The sequence below is a fragment of the Notamacropus eugenii genome, chromosome 2 (genome assembly GCF_028372415.1).
Source record: "Notamacropus eugenii isolate mMacEug1 chromosome 2, mMacEug1.pri_v2, whole genome shotgun sequence".
In the NCBI taxonomy this organism is placed as follows: Eukaryota; Metazoa; Chordata; class Mammalia; order Diprotodontia; family Macropodidae; genus Notamacropus; species Notamacropus eugenii.
Window position 1 is genome coordinate 464,776,524 of NC_092873.1, and position 20,232 is coordinate 464,796,755.

General features: G+C 35.1%; 1 protein-coding gene across 1 annotated transcript in view; it reads right to left on the reverse strand.

The window, feature by feature from the left end:
• The window catches only part of XPR1 (xenotropic and polytropic retrovirus receptor 1), a 219,367-nt gene that overhangs the window by 81,872 nt on the left and 117,263 nt on the right, over positions 1-20,232 (reverse strand). The window contains exons 5-9 of the mRNA XM_072648484.1: positions 6,822-6,971; positions 6,361-6,444; positions 4,768-4,849; positions 2,380-2,570; positions 2,014-2,193 (exon numbers count right to left, since the gene is read on the reverse strand). Of these exons, the coding sequence (XP_072504585.1) occupies positions 2,014-2,193; positions 2,380-2,570; positions 4,768-4,849; positions 6,361-6,444; positions 6,822-6,971 (687 nt within the window). The remainder of the gene's footprint in view (positions 1-2,013; positions 2,194-2,379; positions 2,571-4,767; positions 4,850-6,360; positions 6,445-6,821; positions 6,972-20,232) is intronic.

Below are 20,232 nucleotides of genomic sequence, written 5' to 3' on the forward strand. Positions count from 1 at the left end.
ATGAGTCTTCTTGACTCCAGGCCCAGCACTCTATCTACTATCCCCCTAAATGCCCACGTTATATTTTTATATTTATCCTTTGTTACCTGCCATTGCTTCATCTTTTATACATGCCTTTTAAAAAAATAAGTTGATCAATGAAATTCCTATTTTTTTATTGCAGTTAGTCAAGTCAATCAATAAGCATTTATTAATCACCTACTACATGCCAGGCACTTGTGATAGCAAGCAAAATAGGATCTTTTACTGTTTTTTAGTATAATCAAGTGCCTCAGATTGAATCTTGCCTTTATCAATCAAGAGTCTTTACTAGGAGTAAAGTATAGAAACGAGTTTCTTTAACTAGAAACAGTATATGTATATGTATTGTTAATGTGATTAAAGATCTTCTCCATTAATGGGAGTTTGATTAGGGAAGATTTGTAGTAACACCCACAGCTTTTGTTAATGAGGCACTGGTTTTTAAGGGTTGGGATGCCCTATGGCTCTAAAAAAGGTATAGATACTCTCAGGGTGAGGTTCTACTTTGGCACTTAGTTTTTGGTAAGGAGATTTGAGTGCCAGATGAGAACTCTGCGAAGAAACTAAGGAACCATCCCACCCCCTTCCCAGCTTTGATAACTATGGTCAGACAGTTGGGGTCCAATTGTTGAATTCAGGCAGATGTGTGCTGATCTTTTGATTTCTCTGTATTTTCTTTTAAATTCAGGGTGCTGATTCCCTGAACTAAGTGAATGACATATGTACTTGGTTAAAGGAATGTGCTTGATTAAAGTGATTGTTAACCCCTTGAAAGCTGCTTTCCTTTTATGAATGCAGATATAAGAATTTGTGATAGCAGGCCCCCCTGTGTATGCTGGGGTGCTTACTGTTATAGCACTGTGCTAAGTTGGGGTAGAAGACGTAAAAAAGACAGTCCCAGGCCTAAAGAAGCTCACAATCTAATGTGAAAAACAAGCAAACAGATATATACAAAGAAAGCTATATACAGGATGAATAGCAAATAATTAATAGAAGGAAGACATTAGAATTAAGAGAGAGTTGGGAAAGACTTACTGCAGAAGGAAGAATTTCAGAGAGGCCTTGAAGGAAGCCAGAGAAGTGAGGAGATGGAGATGAGTAGGGATAGCATTCCAAGTATGGGGAACAGCCAGAGAAAATGCTTAGAGATAAAAGAAGACTGGGAAAGTGTTTGAGGGCAGGGGTAGAGAACATTATGAGGGACTTTGAATGCCAAACAGAGCATTTTGTATTGAATCTTGGAAGTGATAGGGAGTCGCTGGAGTTTACTTAGTTGGGGGTGGCAGTGGGGTATCACGGTTGAACCTGTGCTTAGAAAATCACTTTGGCAGCTGAATGGAGGGTAGACTGAAATGCAGAGGGATATGAGACAAGCAGACCCACCAGGAGGCTATTGAGACAGTCTAAGCATGAGGTGATAAGAGTCTACATTAGATTGGTGGCAGTGTCAGGGAGAAAATATTTAGACAACACTCCATTTTCTTCTATATCAGATTTTTTTCCTTTGTGTCTTCAAAATTTCCTGCTCAGTCTTCAGAGATTCCCATCTGAACTACCAAACCTTGTAGAATTTTAGTCCATGGGTTGTGATCTATATTTCTCTAAATGCTATGAAATCTGAGTTTTAAAACTCTAGGGTGCATTTCAAACTATTTCTCAGCTTTCCTCTATCACAAATTCTTATATGGACTGGTTTATGTTTCTCAAAAGTTCTCATCATTATGACTTCAGCAACCAGTTCCTCATTGATGATCAAACTCTCACTGCAAAATTATTTAAATACACAGACATACACACACACACACAGAGACACATGTATGTACATATGTGTAGCCACACCCACATCTATTTATTGACTAATTGATGGAAAGGGATAACTAAATAAAATTGTGTATAAACCACATTTTAAGGTCATGTTTATGAAGCACTTTTGGCTTCAAATTATATTTATGATCGTGCTTAAAATTCAGCACCTGTTTTTTTCAGACTTACCAAGAGTTTAAGCAGCCAAAACCGGGACTTGTAGTAGAAAGTTTTGGTGGGGTTGATAAGAAAGAGAACCATAAATCCATATAGTGCAAGAGGGTAAACTTGTATGGGAATAGCGCTGATTGGAGCAAATAAGCATGCCAGCAGGCTCAAGCACCACAATATCCCAAGGAATCCAGCAATCTAGTGAAGGAGAGGAGAGGAGGGCAAAACTGATTATATCCCTATTATTCATGTTTCTCTAAAATGCCTTTTGTCACAAGGATAAAATGATAGTACTTTTGACAACAGATTCAAATAACAGTCAAGAAAATATTTAACATATCTAAACTGTGTTAAAAGTATACAACTATGTTTTGTTCTAATTACCTCAAAGAGATGCTGATGAGATAAATTGTTGCGGGGATTGAGTTCAAATATGAGCACATGATTCACTCCTGCTTGCCTCCAACCATAGGTGTTGATGCCCAACAGAAAAAGGAACTCAATTAGGAGAAAGCCACCTCGATAGATTCTCACTAGGGGCCATATCATCTTATCATCATCAAGCTTAAATGCACCTAAAGGAATAGTCATTTTAATGATTAGTGATGTAAGATATAACTTTTTTTTAAAGCTGTTTCTTCTTTTCAATTTCCACTGAAACCTTTTTTACCTTAAGTGTGATTACTACATTTCAGCTCTACTATTTTCTACCTGTGAAATCTTGCAAGAGGTACACAACATACCTGAGCACATAACCTACCACACCTATTAAATGCAAGGATTAAACTAGATGATATCTAAGGTTCTTCAGTCTAGCACTGAACATCTTTATTCTAGCCCTTTCATTTTTATAGATGAGGAAACTGAAACCAAAGTGTTTTTGAACTAGGAAGTAGCTGAATCAGGGTTTATGTCCGGGGTTCTATCTTTATTGCCACTATGCCATACTATATCCCAAATGGTTTATAAAATATTTTTATTTTTTAAATCTTCAGCTGGCTGAGTCAAATTACGACAAAAGTATATTCCAGGTCCCTAGTAGGAATTTTCTCTTCCCTTGAATTCAAAGGAATATATTCCACTATTTCTCTTCTCCTTCCACTCTGAACATTTTTTTCACTGGCACTTTATCCTTTTCCCAAACCCTTAAAATGTACGTTCCCTAAGGTTCTAACTTTGAACTTTTTCTCTTTTCTACATTGACTCCTGTGAAAATAGCATTCAATCCCATCACTTCCACAACGAAGCTGACACAACCTTCTATGTATGACATTCTCTAATCTCTATACCCACATTTCCAACTATCCCTCTGTGCTCCAATGGTATTTGAAACTCAACAGATCTCAAACCAAACTCCTTATCTGTCTCTACCCCTACCATTCTAAAAAAGGCAAATTTTTGTTTCTTCTGATTTCATTCTTTCTAGTCTCATTTAGTCTCCCATGTTCAAAACCTTGATATCTTTAATATATCCCTTTGCTTCTCATATCTAATCAGTAAATCCCACCAGCGTATTACTGTAGCATCTTCCACATGTGCCTGTTCTCTATTCCAACCGTCACTGCCATGAGACCCTTACTACTAAGAAACTCTCGTAACTCACCCTCCTGGAATTCTGCAATAGATTCTAAATAGGTCTTCTCATCACTCTTTTCTCCATTCTACAATCCACTGTTCACATTGCTAGACTAATCAATTCTAACATGTCACTCATCTGCTCAAAGATCTTCAGTGCTTCTCTCTGACCTCTGAAGTTTAATATTTTCTGCCTGACATTCAAGACTTTTTATAATCTTGCCACATCTTACTTTTCTCTCCTAATGTGATATTTGTTCCCAAATTTTCTGTTCCTAAACAAAACATTGTACTTTTTTGTCTCTCTGCTAATGCTGTACTCTATGCCAAGAGAGTCCTTTCTCAACCACTTCAGCTATTTAAATGCCTAGCCATCCTTTAAAGCCAAACTCAAAGGCCACAATGTCTTCCCTGATTTCCTATTAGTAAGAACCTTCCTTCTGAAACCTCATGTAACACTTTGTTTTGTATATCTCCAATGAATTTATGTATCAATGTGCACTTTAGTAAAACATTCCCTCCTCATACTATAAATTCCTTAACAGTAGGGATGGTATCTTACCTACATTTTTAAAAACCTCTATTAGCACACATCACAGTAATCTTCCCATAGTACATGCTTAATAACTGTTTCATTTTAATTTCAGGATAACAGGATCATAGATTCAGAGGAGCCAGGACTACAGAGCACACACAGCTCCAGAGCTTCTCTTCACAGATGAGAAAAATGAGGCCCAGGGAGTTTGTGACTTGCCCAGGGTCACACAAGCAGTAAACTGACTGAAGCCCAAGTACTTCTAATTGCAAATTTCTCCACATGTTCCACTGTACCACTGAGGAAAAGATACTGTAAAGATTAACTACTTTGCTATACTTTAGAGAGTTGAAGCTGTTAATAACTAAACTTTGGATAAGAGAGACATTACTATATAACCTACAGAATTATAAAGGAAACAAAGAGCATTTAACTAGTTATCTTCTAAAGAAGCAAGTATACCAAAGTGTCTTTAGCTAATAAACACAATTACAAACTGAATAGTCAAAGTCTCTTTCTGCTGATTTTGTCTTAGCAGAGGGATAAATATATACAGACTGTGTGTGTGTGTACACACATATATAACATATCTTTCTATACTCACATATTCAAAGCTTCAGATTCAACCAAAAGCAATTCTGTTCAAGACAGAAGATACCTACCTGTGAGCACAAGGGCAACATTCAACACGATGAATATTCCACAATATAGGCCAACTCTAAATGTAGTCCATGCAGGTGCAGGCTGAGGAAAGGGAAAAAAAAATTTGGTTAAACAACAGAGAATACTTAAAATCACAAGATAATTTTTCAGTTCAATTCCATTCAACCCCAAATAGTAGCTGCTTAGAACACAAAGGCAAAAACAAAATAGTTTCTTACATTCTACCAGCAGGTTTGAGAAGAATTAAAGCACTTTCAGAGAAATAATATAAATTATGTACAAGTGATACAAATAATTTCAAGAATATTAATAACTAGGAAGATGAAGAAAGACTTGGTTTTGCTGTGAGGAAAGCTCTAGGATTCTAAAATGTGGAGGTAGGAGGCAGCTTACTTGAAACATGTAAGCCACGCAAAGACATAGTAGTGGATGAAAGACTATACTAAGAAATAGCTAGCTGGCCAGTTTTACTGGAACAGATAATACATGAAGGGAATTATATAAAATAAATCTGGAAAAGTAGACTGGAGCCATCTGGTTGAAGGTTTTATATGTCAGGTTGAGGATTTTTTATTTTACTCTAAAAGAAATTAGGAACAAGTGAAGAATTTTTAGTAGGGAAACAAAGTGATCAGATTTGTATTTTAGGATTATCAATTTGGCAAATGTTTCGAGAATAAATTGGACAGGCAAAAGACTGGAAGGAATAACAATCAGATAATTATAATAATTAAAGTAAAACATGATGAGAGCCTGAACAAGCCAGAGACTATGAGGGTGGAATATGATATGATATAATTCACAATGAAGTATTGGTAATGGACTGAGACCTGAAAAATTCACATAACAAGCTCTCCAAAAATTTCTTAAGTGGGGATGGGGTAGGAAAAAGGGAAGGAAACAAACATTTATTGAGCCTATGATGTGCCAAGCACTGGACTAATAGCTTTGCAAATAGCTCATTTAATCCTCTCACAACCTTAGGAGGTAAGTCTTATTATTCTCAGTTTACAGATGAAGAAACTTAGGCAAAGAGATATTTTTTTAAGGGATTTGCCCAACATCACAAAGCCAAGAGTCTAAGAACATATTTCTTGAACTCAGGTCTTCCTGACTCCAGGTTGGTCACTCTAGCTACTGTGCCAGCCAGCTGCCTAAAAGATACAATGATTTATAATGATTGTATATACAAATATTTGCTTGGATTCTTCTATCTTTATCCCCTTTCCTAGTTGGAGGCATTAACATTAGCTGTCAAAATTTCTTTAAAACCCAGCAATAAAAATAACTGGTATTTCTTGTTATGAGTCCTACCATCAATATGCTTCAGTGTTCTTTGAACTCAAAACTCCTCAAAAGAATGGACTATAGCAGTTTAATTAATTTTATATTGCCTATAGCATAGCACCACTTACACATGCCCCTTAATAAATGCCTTTCCAATCACAATTAATTGCTTGTAATCCTAGGCCTTTGAAATCCTGAGCTAAGAGAATACAAAAATGTTATGTTGTAAATATATTCCACAACTAAAAGCCTGGTTTAATAGCACATGAGGTAAGAGACAAAAAATGTTGGCAATAAATCCTAACCTGAGCTGCTCCCAAAGGAGGAACCCGTAAACGCTTCATAGCCTTCTGTCTATCTCCGGCTTCAAGTTCATTGGTCACCACAGCCTAGAAAAAAAAGCTGAAGTTTAACATAAAATTCATCATACTCACATAACAAACATCTAAGTTATAATTTTGTGTTAATTTGTGACCATTTATGAGTAGATATTAACTGGTGAAGCAAAAAAAAAATGCATGGGGTAAATACTTACAATCAAAGTGAGAAATGATCATATTTCTAATTACAAAAGGCAGACAAAGATGATCCCAGCATGCCTGACCTGAATGAAACCTTAAAAGTTATGCAGTTTCAACTCATTTTTATAGGTGAGAAAACTGAGACCTAAAGAGTTACAGAACATGGCCCAAAGTCAGAAAGAAGCCAGACAGAAGCCAATAGATAAGACTGAAGATGTCTGGTGCAGAAGGGAGAATCATTGTACCTCTGTCTCAGAGATGAGTTGGTTGATTTTCTTGCATGTATAAAATGGTGCTACTTCCACATGGGCCACTCGCCAATCTGCTCCACGAGATGTCTCCAGGATCTTGTCATGCTTTTTGAGGATTTTACGAAACCCTGTAAAGTTCAGATTCTAAAAGAGAAAATGAGAGCCAACATTCTAAGTTCCATCAGTCTAAAAGGAGATGACAGTGTTAAGTTCTAATTCAAAAAGAAATAGCAGTGTTTCATTAATTACAATACTTACATTATTTGGACTATCTTGTGAATAATTTTATGTAAGATCATGCAGAGTGGGGAAAAGAGGAGGAAACAGGAATACAACAACCATCAATGTTAAAAATATGATTAAAAAAGGAATAGGGCAAAAAGAGTGGAGAACAGCACCAAGAAAAAGGGAACTCTAGAGCAATACAGGAGGATAGTAAGAAAGTAAAATTTTTGCACTTAAGAGGAGTATAAAATATGGGAACTGTGTTTAGTGCTGTTAGGGTTGGGATGTGACTTATATTGGTAAACTATATTTCCTTATGATAAAACATATAACTTAATAAAGTATGGTGTAGGATAAATCAAATTGAACAACTACAATCTTGAATGAAGGTTGTAGTTCAATACTCCTTAAGAGGGGGAATGAATTTGCTTATGAAGAGAAAGTTTTTATGTTTTATCTACTATTTAAATTGAAAATATTATGGGAGACAAGATAAATGGATTTCATTATATTTAAATTAGTTTTGTACAACAAAAATCAACAAATTTAGAACAAAGCAAAAAAAAAGCCAGAATTGGAAAAAAAATCTGTTACAAACATTTATGATAAAAGTGTACTATAACATAAAAAAGTATTATAGAAACATGTAAGTGGAAGATCCATTCTTTATGTTAAGTATAACAGACAAGTGGTCAAAGAGATATGAATAGGCAGTTCTTGAACAAATTATGGAAAATAAATTGAAAAAAGTGTTCAAATTCTCTAATAATTTGAGGACTACAAATTAAAACAGCTAAGCTACCACTTTACGTTCATTAATTTGGCAGTTATTTAAAGTAGAATACAATTCAATGCTGATCAAACTGTAAAGAGATACTCTTATGACATTGCTGATTGAGCTATAAATTGGTATAATCTTACTGGAAATCAATAATGGTATTCATAAGAGCTCCAAATTTGTTCATACCCTTTGATCCTGTAATTTCACTACTAGGTCTATATGCTAAGGATGTGATTAACAAGAAAAAAAAGGCAAATTTAATAAGCACACCAAAATATTCAAATTTTTGTTTGCTTATGGCTCATCATGATTACTAAAGATAAGGTGATCAAATGTTCCATGAAAGAATATTTCTTGTTACCTTTAACTATATGGCAAAACTGTCCACTTTTTTATTCTATCAGTGAGAAAGCTATAAATATTCTTTTCATATAACTACAACATTTTTAAATCTCCTAGTTCATCTTCTAGTAAGAACATCATCTTGGCTATAGTTAGGTTCCTCCAAATATGTCAACAAATTTGTCATTAAATAAATGTTAAAGCTATCAACAATTAATATTTATAGAAGAGCCTCAGCGAACCTTCTGTTCTTTTTTATTAATCACAATTATTGCCATGGTTGAAGCAGAGGAGGGCTGCACTGGACAGAAGATCATCTTTTATTTTTGACTGTTTCACAGGTCACCATGGCCCAAAATATACATTAATTGGTGTTTGACATTCTTGTAATGAGTCTCTCCATATTTAGGATAGCCTTCAAATGGAAGGCATAGTTGATATCTATCTATTCTTTTAAAAAAATAATATTTTATTTTTCTCCAAATTACATATTAAAAGAACTTTTAACATTTTTATTTAAAGTTTTAAGTTCCAAGTTCTTCTTCTCCTCTCTCCCTCCCCAAGACAGTAAGCAATTCAGTATAAGTTATACATGTGCAATAATGTAAAACATTGCTTTATTAGTCATTTTGTACAAGAAGACTTGAATAAAAACAGAATGAAAGAAAGTGAAAAATAGCATGCTTCAGTCTATATTCACACACTATCAGTTCTTTATGCTTTATCACAAGTCCTTTGGGATTTTCTTGGATCACTGTATTACTGGGAATAGCCAAGTCATCCACAATTCTTCATTATGCGATATTGCTGTTATTGTATACAATGTTCTCCTGGTTCTGTTCACTTTACCTTGCTTCAGTTCATGTAAGTCTTTCCAGGTTTTTCTGAAATCATCCTGCTTATTATTTCTTATATCACAATAATACTCCATCACAATCATATACCACAGCTTGTCCAGCCATTCCCCAACTGATGGGCATCCCTTCAATTTTCAATTCTTAGCCACCACAAAAGGAGCTGCTACAAATATTTTTGTACCAATAGGTCTTTTTTTTTTAAATCTCTTTGGGAATCCAAGCAATAGTATTGCTGGATCAAAGATATGCACAATTTTATATTCCTTTGGGCATAGTTCCAAATTGCATTCATCTATTCTTAAAATCTTCCAACATGGCAAAACTTTCTAGAATCTGAGCTCCACTGGCACAACCTTCAAGAATTCTGGGTCATTTCCCTGACACCATGAGAATATGAAATAAGACATTTGTTGATAAAAGATAACTTTAGAAAATATTTTGGACTTATTTACTGTGACACTTTTATCAGGCCCTTTGCCTTTAAAGTGACACATTTATCAGTCCCTTTGTCTTTAAAATAGATAAGCATAATTTTTTAAAAGAAAAAAAAGGTACAACATATTGCTATGCCACACCATCAAAGAGGACAGAAGAGTTGTTTCACCTCATCCATTTTGCCATTTCTATTTCCAATTAACTACTATTTTGTTTCCAGTAAGAAAAGGAAGGTAAAGGAGAGAAATTTGCTAGGAGAATGATGAAGAGAAATCATAAATCTGTACAGCATTCTAAGAAGGGTAACCAGAATGGAAAAGGGCTTCAAGTTCATATTATATGAGGATCAGTTGAAGGAACTGGAGATTTAACCCAAAAGAACAGAAGACTTGGTAGGTGAGGAGGAAGAGTGTTATCGGTCTTTAAATATTTGAATGGCTGTCACACGGAAAGATTAGATTTGCTCCATTTGGACCTAAGACCACAACTCAGAACAACAGGTGGAGATTACAAGAAAGGAAAATTTGTGCCTTGTCAGAAAATTAGAGCTCTCCATCCAAAAGTGGAATGGGCTACCTCAAAAGCTGGTGGATTTTTCTTCACTAGAGAGCTTTAAGCAGAAGATGATGGCCACCTGTTTACACTAATAGTAGAGATTCATTTCGGAGTTGCAACTAGATGTCTGCTCCCAACTTAGAAATTCTCAGACTGTACAACAGTAGAAATCACTCACTGAAAGGAGATAAGATGATAATCCTCTCTGCTGTTAAAATATTAGATATACTTGGCTGCATTCTCTAATTTCCCATTTCTGTTTTACTTAGTCTGAATAATAAAAATAAAGAAAAAAAGGACAATGTTGGGAAAAGAGTTTTTGTAAAAAAAAATTAAATTTCTCCAGAAAGAACCTCAAAACCAATGCATTTTGATTAAAGTGGTTTCCATGGTGGAAAAAAGAGGTTAGAGCAAATTTTGATTAGAAAAATAATGATGCCTTTTTTTGTTTGCTTAAGAAAGAATACTTCATAATGGTCAATTCAAAAGGGAAGTCTCTGAGAAAATTATACAGGATACAAACAACAGAATATCTATAGATATCTATGCATATGCACATCGATAGATATATGTAACTGAACAAATGGATTGTTGGTGGAATATGGAGGGACAACATTTTCTATAAAGGAGGGGACTGGGTAAAAAAGGTTTTATTTTTCTTAAAATAAATGTAGGTTTATATACCTGATGTCAAAGCAAATAAATTTACTAGAGGACAGAACAAAAGCACACTAAGAAGGTTTCTTTCACAACTCTGTTAAAGCTAGCTTTTCATTATCGTTCTATTCGGAATAGTATTAAACATTAAAATACAGAAGGAAATGAAAAGTAATGGAGGAAAGAAAATGGAAACAAACCAATATGATAACAGCCTATATTAATAAAGGCATGAGACTTAAATACTATTAGGAAAAAAAAATTTAGTCTTTTCCCTGGGACAGTAATCTTTTCTTTTTCATAAAGTCAGAATGAAAAATATAAGAAAATGATCATTTCAGACCTAATACTCTTCTGTGACTCCAGCAAAATAATTTTATTGAAATATATATAGCTTAATAACCCTTTGCCTCCTTTATAAAAAAAATCACCGCTACAACAAAGTTAGGTGTGATATCACTGTACATACACAATGGAAATGGTATGCCTGTAACAGTATGTGGTTTATGTGGGGAGGGAAGGTGTCTCAAAATAATACAAGGAATCATAATGACATATGTAATTTAAACAAAAGACCTAAATTCCAGTAAAAATATGAAGTAGTACAATTGGGAACAATTTAGTCTATCGATAATTTTCTATATTTCTTTTGCTAGCACTATATATACTTATGTTAAAAAATTTTTTTTCTTTAAAGGTGAGTCATGCAACCTAGACATATCATAAACATACACTAATGATAAAAATGAACATCACATTCAGCATCAATATGCTTTACTTAAACTTCTTCAACTGGCAGGTAACACTAAATATCAGAAACAAATGAAGGCATATTTCTATAAAGTAGAAAGTACAGAAATATTCGTATATTTTTATCAATGCTATATATTAAAATTCTGAGGTACTTCCAATGTTACATTTACCTTTTGTAACTATCAAAATTGAGTTTTCCTGAATAAAATTATATAATGTATTTTGTCTAAATGTCTCAGCTTTATAAGAGGTGTTTTATTTTTCCCCCTCAATATTCCTCTGAGGAATGATCCAAAATGATAACTTTCAGGAAGTGGAAAGTAAGGAACAAAGTCATGAAGTGATTGGCTCAGTGCCACACAGGAAATATCAGTTCAATATATTAACCACATTAGGGTTCCACCAAGTTTTTTTTAAGTAAGTTTTTGTTTATGTCTTATTTCTCACATCATCCTGCCCTCTACTCATCTCTCACAGCTATTCAATATAACAAATGATATGTTTTAAAGAGGAAAATAAATTGGTAAAACTGACTGGTACACTGAAAAAGTTGGAAAAGATATGCCATATACAGCACCTGTGGACCTTCATCTCTAAGAATGGGTCAGTTTGGGATGTCCTCTCATCTCTCCTCATTTGAGTCCTGCTTGACATTTTAAAATTTATTGAATTCACTTTAAATTTCTTGATGACGTTCTTTCCATTTACATTGCTGTTTGCTTATTTCACTCTGTATCTGTTAATAGAGATCTTCCCATGTTTCTCTATGTTCATCTCAGACATCATTTTTTACAGCACAATAATATTGCATTACATTTATATACCATAATTTGTTTAACTATTCCTCAATCAATGAGCAGCTACTTTGTTTCCAATTTTTGGCTATCACAAAAAGTGCTGCTATACATGTTTTGATGCACATGAAGCCTTTCTTGAGTATAAGTCCAATAATGGAATCTTTGGATCAAAAGTTATGCACACATTAGTCACTCTGTTTGCATAATTCCAAATTGCTTTCCAAAATGAGTACATTATTTCACACCTCCATTAGCAATGCATTAGTATGCTTGTCATGCTACAATCCCTCTAACACTGACTACTGTCAAGTTTTTGTCATTTTGTCAATATGAAGGGTATGAGATGAAACTTCAGGGTTGTTTTGAATTGAAAGAATTTTCTTATTATCAGTCATTTGGAGCATTCTTTCATGTGATTGTGAATATTTTACTTTGCAATTCTTCTTTTGACAACTTTTTGTTCATATCCACTGATCACTTATCTACTAGGGAATGACTATTATCATATATACACATATACAATTTATTAATTATCTATATATCTTGGATACCAAATGCTTATCAGAGATACTTACATGAAGATTTTTTTCTCATTTGGCCACTTCTCTTCTACTCCTGCATGCATTTATTTTGTCTATCCAGAAGCTTTTCAGTTTCATGTAAGCAAAGTTACCTATTTTATCTTTTGTAATTGCCTCCATCTTGGTTAAGAATACATCCCCTGACCTGCGGCGGCCGCAGCTCCGAGAGGTACAGATCTGAGCAGGCTTCAGGGACGGGATCACCAGCGGCCGCACAAGTCCCTCTGCCCACAGGTGACAGGGGTGGGTGAGAGAGTCTCTTTGGCGCATCGAGAGGGGAGTGGGGTGCCCCCATGGCTCGGGGCCCCCCGGGAGATAGAAGCTGAGAGGCGGCTGCAGACAGGGGCTCCCCAAGCGGGCGGGAGCCTGGATCCATTGTGGAAGGTCTGTACATAAACCCCCTGAGGGAACTGAGCCTGAGAGGCGGCCCTGCCCTGACCTGACCACCTGAACTTAATTCTCACACTGAATAGCAGCCCTGCCCCCACCCAAAGCCCTAAGGTGGGAAGCAGCATTTGAATCTCAGTCCCCAAACGCTGGCTGGGAGGACCAGGAGGCGAGGTGAGTGTGAGGAGAATATTCAGAGGTCAAGTCACTGGCTGGGGAGAATGCCCAGAAAAGGGAAAAGAAATAAAACTATTGAAGCCTACTTTCTTGGAGAACAGACATTTCCTCCCTTCCTTTCTGATGAGGAAGAACAATGCTTACCATCAGGCAAAGACACAGAAATCAAGGATTCTGTGTCCCAGCCCACCCAATGGGCTCAGGCCATGGAAGAGCTCAAAAAGAATTTTGAAAATCAAGTTAGAGAGGTGGAAGAAAAACTGGGAAGAGAAATGACAGGGATGAAAGAGAAGCATGAAAAGCAGATCAGCTCCCTGCTAAAGGAGAACCAAAAAAATGTTGAAGAAATTAACACCTTGAAAACTAGCCTAACTCAATTGGCAAAAGAGGTTCAAAAAGCCAATGAGGAGAAGAATGCTTTCAAAAGCAGAATTAGCCAAATGGAAAAGGAGATTCAAAAGCTCACTGAAGAAAATAGTTCTTTCAAAACTAGAATGGCACAGATGGACGCTAAGGACTTTATGAGAATGACAGATATCACAGAACATAGTGAGAAGATTGGAAAAATGGAAGATAATGTGAAATATCTTATTGGAAAAACAACTGACCTGGAAAATAGATTCAGGAGAGACAATGTAAAAATTCTGGGACTACCTGAAAACCATGATCAAAAGAAGAGCCTAGACATCATCTTCCATGAAATTATCAAGGAAAACTGTCCTGAGATTCTAGAACCAGAGGGCAAAATAAATATTCAAGGAATCCACAGAACACCGCCTGAAAGAGATCCAAAAAGAGAAACTCCTAGGAACATTGTGGCCAAATTCCAGAATTCCCAGGTGAAAGAGAAAATATTGCAAGCAGCTAGAAAGAAACAATTCAAGTATTGTGGAAATACAATCAGGACAACACAAGATCTAGCACCCTCTACATTAAGGGATCAAAGGGAATGGAATAGGATATTCCAGAAGTCAAAGGAACTAGGACTAAAACCAAGAATCACCTACCCAGCAAAACTGAGTATAATACTTCAGGAGAAAAAATGGTCTTTCAATGAAATGGAGGATTTTCAGGTTTTCTTGATGAAAAGACCAGAGCTGAAAAGAAAATTTGACTTTCAAACACAAGAATGAAGAGAACCATGAAAAGGTGAACAGCAAAGAGAAGTCATAAGGGACTTACTAAAGTTGAACTGTTTACATTCCTACATGGAAAGACAATATTTGTAACTCTTGAAACATTTCAGTATCTGGGTACTGGGTGGGAGTACATACACACACATGCACACACGCACACATACATAGAGACAGAGTGCACAGAGTGAATTGAAGAGGATGGGAGCATATCTTAAAAAAAAAAATGAAATCAAGCAGTGAGAGAGAAATATTGGGAGGAGAAAGGGAGAAATTGAATGGGGCAAATTATCTCTCATAAAAGAGGCAAGCAAAAGACTTATTAGTGGAGGGATAAAGAGGGGAGGCGAGAGAAAAACATGAGGTCTACTCTCATCACATTCCACTAAAGGAAAGAATAAAATGCACACTCATTTTGATAGGAAAACCTATCTCACAATACAGGAGAGTGGGGGACAAGGGCACAAGCAGGGTGGGGGGGGAGGATAGAGGGGAGGAGATGGGGAGGAGAAAGCAATCCGAGGTCGACACTCATGGGGAGGGAAAGGATCATAAGAGAATAGAAGTAATGGGGGACAGGATAGGATGGAGGGAAATATAGTTAGTCCTATACAACACAACTAGTATGGAAATCATTTGCAAAACTACACAGATTTGGCCTATATTGAATTGCTTGTCCTCCAAAGGGAAGGGGTGGAGAGGGAGGGAGCTAAAGAAGTTGGAACTCAAAGTGTTAGGATCAACTGTAATGTTCTTACCACTAGGAAATAAGAAATACAGGTTAAGGGGTCAAGAAAGCTATCTGGCCCTACAGGACAAAAGAGAAGACGGAGACAAGGGCAGAGAGGGAGGATAGAAGAGAGAGCAGATTGGTCACAGGGGCAATTAGAATGCTTGGGTTTGGGGGGGGGAGGGGATAAAAGGGGAGAAAATTTGTAACCCAAAATTTTGTGAAAATAAATGTTAAAAGTTAAAAAAAAAAAAAAAAAAGAATACATCCTCTGTCCAAAACTATGAGGAGTATATTATCTGTTGATCTGATTTTTTAAGTGTGATCTTTAATGTTAAGGTCACATATCCTTTTAGAATGTATTATGACTTGACCCTTATGTAGTTATGTGGCCCTGGACAAATCACTTAACCCTGACTGCCGAGAGAGAGAGAGAGAGAGAAAGAGAGAGAGAGAGAGAGAGAGAGAGAGAGAGAGAGAGAGAGAGAGAGAGAGAGAGAGAGAGAGAGCAAGCAATAAATACATTTTTTAAAAAAAGAATGTACTAAAAAAAAAAAAATACTGACATATTGGTGATTGTGACATTAGTAATTATTCTCAACTTCCAATCCATGTAAATGTTGTCTTTATTCGTCATTTCCCACATTTAATATACTATGTCTACTCAAATTTCATATTTTTGGGGGGTATCATTTTTTCTCTTGCTAATATCAAGAAAATATTAGTTTTAAAGGATGGATTCGAGAAATATTAAATCTTTTTTAATATGTAAATAAAAAAAAAAAAGAATGTACTGAGGAATATGGTGTAAGGTACCAGTCTAAACCAAATTTCTACCATTCTGCTTATCTACCCAGTTTTAATCGACAGTTCTTGTTATTATAGACAATGTCTATGTGTTTATTTAACACCGAATTCACTAATGTTGGTTATGTTATTGAGAAAGGAATTCAGAGTTATTAGCTATCACATCATACTGGAAATCAATTCTCATCTTGACTTAACAGTGATACTATAATTTTATGATATGGAAAAGTTGAATTAACAAAACTAGAATCATATAAACAGGCAATTAGAGAATTTATAAACATTACACATTAAGCAATTTATTACATAATAATGAAGAGAAATCATGTGATTGGGTAGCTCTTACCTTTAGAAACATGAATTTTCAAATCATGGTCAGCTCATAAAATAAATTCAGTGGTTATAAAACTGAATACAAGTCATGATTTTTTAGTACCTATTGCCAGTTAGGTACAGTGTTATATACTTTGGAGATACAAAAATGAATATGTTCATGAATAAATATGAGAAAGATTAAGAACATATAAGAATGTGCTATAAGAGTTCCATCCACAGAACCTTCACTTCCAGGTCTGGATAGTAGGGAATTAGAAATAAAAGCACAGGTGACATTTGAGTTGGGTTTGAAAGAATAGGTAGAATAGAGAAAGGAAGTCATCTGAGATCAGAGAAGGAATTCCAAAGCCTCAAACTTCTGCTGTCACGGCTGTGACCACAGCCTCCATGGCAAAGTTATAGCTGCCCTGCTGGCCAGCCCACTGGACTCCAGCCCTCAAATAGTCTTAAAGAGCAGAAGATATGAGACTTATTTGGGAGCAGCATTCTCTACTGGATCATGTCACCATGAATGTGAGCTAATAAAAATAATTAAAAAGTACCTACAGCTAATTAAGTCTTCTTTCTGTTAGTAACCTAGCATGGTGAGCTTTTCAATGCATATTTCCAAACTGAATTAAAGTGAGGAGGATGAAGATAAATTCCTGTATATAGATCCTTTCAGGATACATACAGCTGGAAAGAAATCTTTAGTCTAAGACTAGAATAAAGCTTCTATTCAGGAATGTTTTAAACCCTCACCCAGAAAAAAAGGGGACGCTGCCATTTGAGATTGATCAGTTTATCTAATTACAATTTACAAAAATAGCAAGATTGTCACTAGGGCTCATTAATAAGTAGCCCTAATGATCAAAGGATATGAATAGGCAGTTTTCAGAGAAAGAAATTAAAGCTATCTATAATCATAAGAAAAAAGTGCTCTAAATCACTACTGATCAAATCAAAACAACTCTGAGGCCACATCATACCTATCAAATTGGCTAACATGACAAAACAGGAAAATGGTAAATGATGGAGAAGATGTGGGAGAGTTGGAACACTAATTCACTGTTGGTGGAGCTGTGAGCTGATCCAACCACTATGGAGAGCAATTTGGAACTATGCCCAAAGGGCTATAAAAATGTCCATACCCTTTGACCCAGCAATACTGCTTCTAGGGCTATATATTCCAAAAAGATCATAAAAATGGGAAAAGTACTCACATGTACAAAAATATTCATAGCAGTCTTTTTGTGGTGGTCAAGAACTGGAAATCAAGAGCACGCCCATGAAATGGGGAACGGCTGAACAGGTTGCAGTATATGAATGTAATGGAATACTATTGTGCTATAAGAAATGACAAATAGGTGGACTTCAGAAAAACCTGGAAAGACTTATATGAACTGATGCTGAGTGAAATGAGCAGAACAAGGAGAACATTATACACAGTAACAGCCAGTGTGTGAGGACTCTTTCTAATAGACTTAGCCCTTCACAGCAATGAAAGGACCTAAAACAATTCCAAAGGACTCAATGCAAAATGCTATTCACATCCAGAGAAGGAACTATAGAGTCAGAAGGAAGAATGAAGCAGACTATTTTCTCTTGTTACGTTTGTTTTGCTTTTTCTGATGGTTTTTCCCATTCGTTTTAATTCTTCTATGAAACATGACTAATGTGAAAATATGTTTAATAAGAATGCACGTGTAGAGTCCATAAGACTGCATGTCTTCTTGGGGCGGGAGGGGGAGAAAATTTTAAATTTATGATTAATGATTGTTGAAACAAATTAATTTACAAAAAAAAATTAGCTGACCTTTGTTTTATAAACAAATAAGGATATACAATACTGTTGTGTTATTATTCCAGTGGTAGCCTAAAAGTATTCAGTGAACAAGTAAGTCTTCCCTCTATGTTCATGTAAAGTAAGGGAAAAATTTCACTGAAATATTTCTCTTTAAGTACAAGTACATCTTTAAGTAGAACCTGTCACATATCATATGTATTTTTTAAATTCTATTTACCATCAATGGTCCCAGCAAAACAGGGTAAATGGGATGAGTTGCTTAAAAAAAAAAATCTAACTTATTCTAGAACCTATGACTAAGGTTTCAGATTTGTAAGTACCATAGAAACACAGTACAGATAACTTTCTTGCTGTTTTAAGAGGTTAATTTATGTCAATATCACTTACATAGTTTCTTTTCTCATACTTACAAAGAGAAATAGCATGGATTTGTATATACTAAATCTAGCTTCATAAAAGGTTCCTAAGAAAAGATGGATGGTGTTTATTATAGTGTGGATTTGCTCTGATTTAGAGACTCTAGAATTAGTGACTGTTTCATTAAACAGTTACAGCAGAATAATCCTCTTCTGATGCACTGGTAGAAACATCATCCCTGAACTTTAAAGCTAATTTGCAGCTCCTTTACACCTTTAAATCTGTAGCCTGATTTATCATGTTTCTAGTGAAAAAGTGACTTTCACTAAAATTTGTATTAAAATGTTGCAGTGAGCCATATTATAAAACAATCATACGGACACTGTTAGCCAAAACTACCCCAATAAGTTTATATGCATATAAATGTGTAAAGAAGAACATCTCACAAAGGTAACAACACTTTTGATAAATACCTACTTGCCAGGAGTTTAACATTAATTAATACCTTGAACAGTGGACTATTAACATTTTCTGTCACTTAGGCTTAAAACTTATCTTTATGGAGTGGCAAAGAAAGCTCATGTTATGCTACTTTAAGTGAAGGATGTATGTAGCAAATCAGATAAAATTTTAATCATAAAAAACGTGTATAAAAAAATCTACAACTGTCAGGGAAAGTTATTATCAATGACATAGAAAAGCATTATTGTTGCATCTTGACACTATATAATTAATAAATATATATATAATGTAGCCTTCCCCCAAAAAAAGAATGGGTAGGATCTGATGTCATTTCAATCTAAAGCAAACCAACCCAACATTTATTAAGTATTTATTATGTGGCAAAGCACTGAATAAAGTGAAGAGTGACATGGCCCCCACCCTCAAATCTATTAGCAGGGCGGTACCTGCACAAAAGTAATTATAAGACAGATGAGAAAATGTTGAAAAGCATTGGAGAAGTTAAACTCAAATCAGTCTACACATTAAGCAATATATCATATATATTCTATTTACTGACATCTTCCTTTTTATCTTTAAATATGCTCTAGCCTTTCCTATGTTTAAAAATTAATTACTAACTATAATATCTTTTCTTCCTCCCTTTCTTCTCATTTTCAAATTTCTAAAACTTTCATGCCAATTACTTTCATTCTTATTTATTCTTACTCCTTTGAAAACTTTCCCTTATAACTGACATTGTCATCCAACTCAAATTTCATTCTCAGTAAAACTTGTTAACTTTAGTTAGTAACTTGTATAAATTTCTTCCAAACTGATCACATGTATATTATTTCAAAATTAAGAACAATATTCAAAAACATTCCTTACCTTAAAGAAGCTTTTATGTAAGCAAGTACTGCAGAGCAATACTATGTGTATGTTCTCCAAATGTGTTAACGTAGTACTTTACTCATTATGCTATGAAAACATTTGATGATGAAAATGGTTGCTTTGTCACCTCATTTCTCTCTTTGGAAGGTGATACGTAAATAAATTCTTTTTAATATTTTAATGAAAAAGATCCTCTACATTGATTATATAAGCACAACAATAAGCCCACATATATATACCCTCTAAATTAATTTCAACATCCTATGAAGAGGTTTGTCATTTAAATATTCCTCTGTGTAAACCAGAGAAAGGGCAGGCTCTCATTTTTAAAATATCGTTTACGTTGCTAACCACTTAAATCCATGAATAAATAA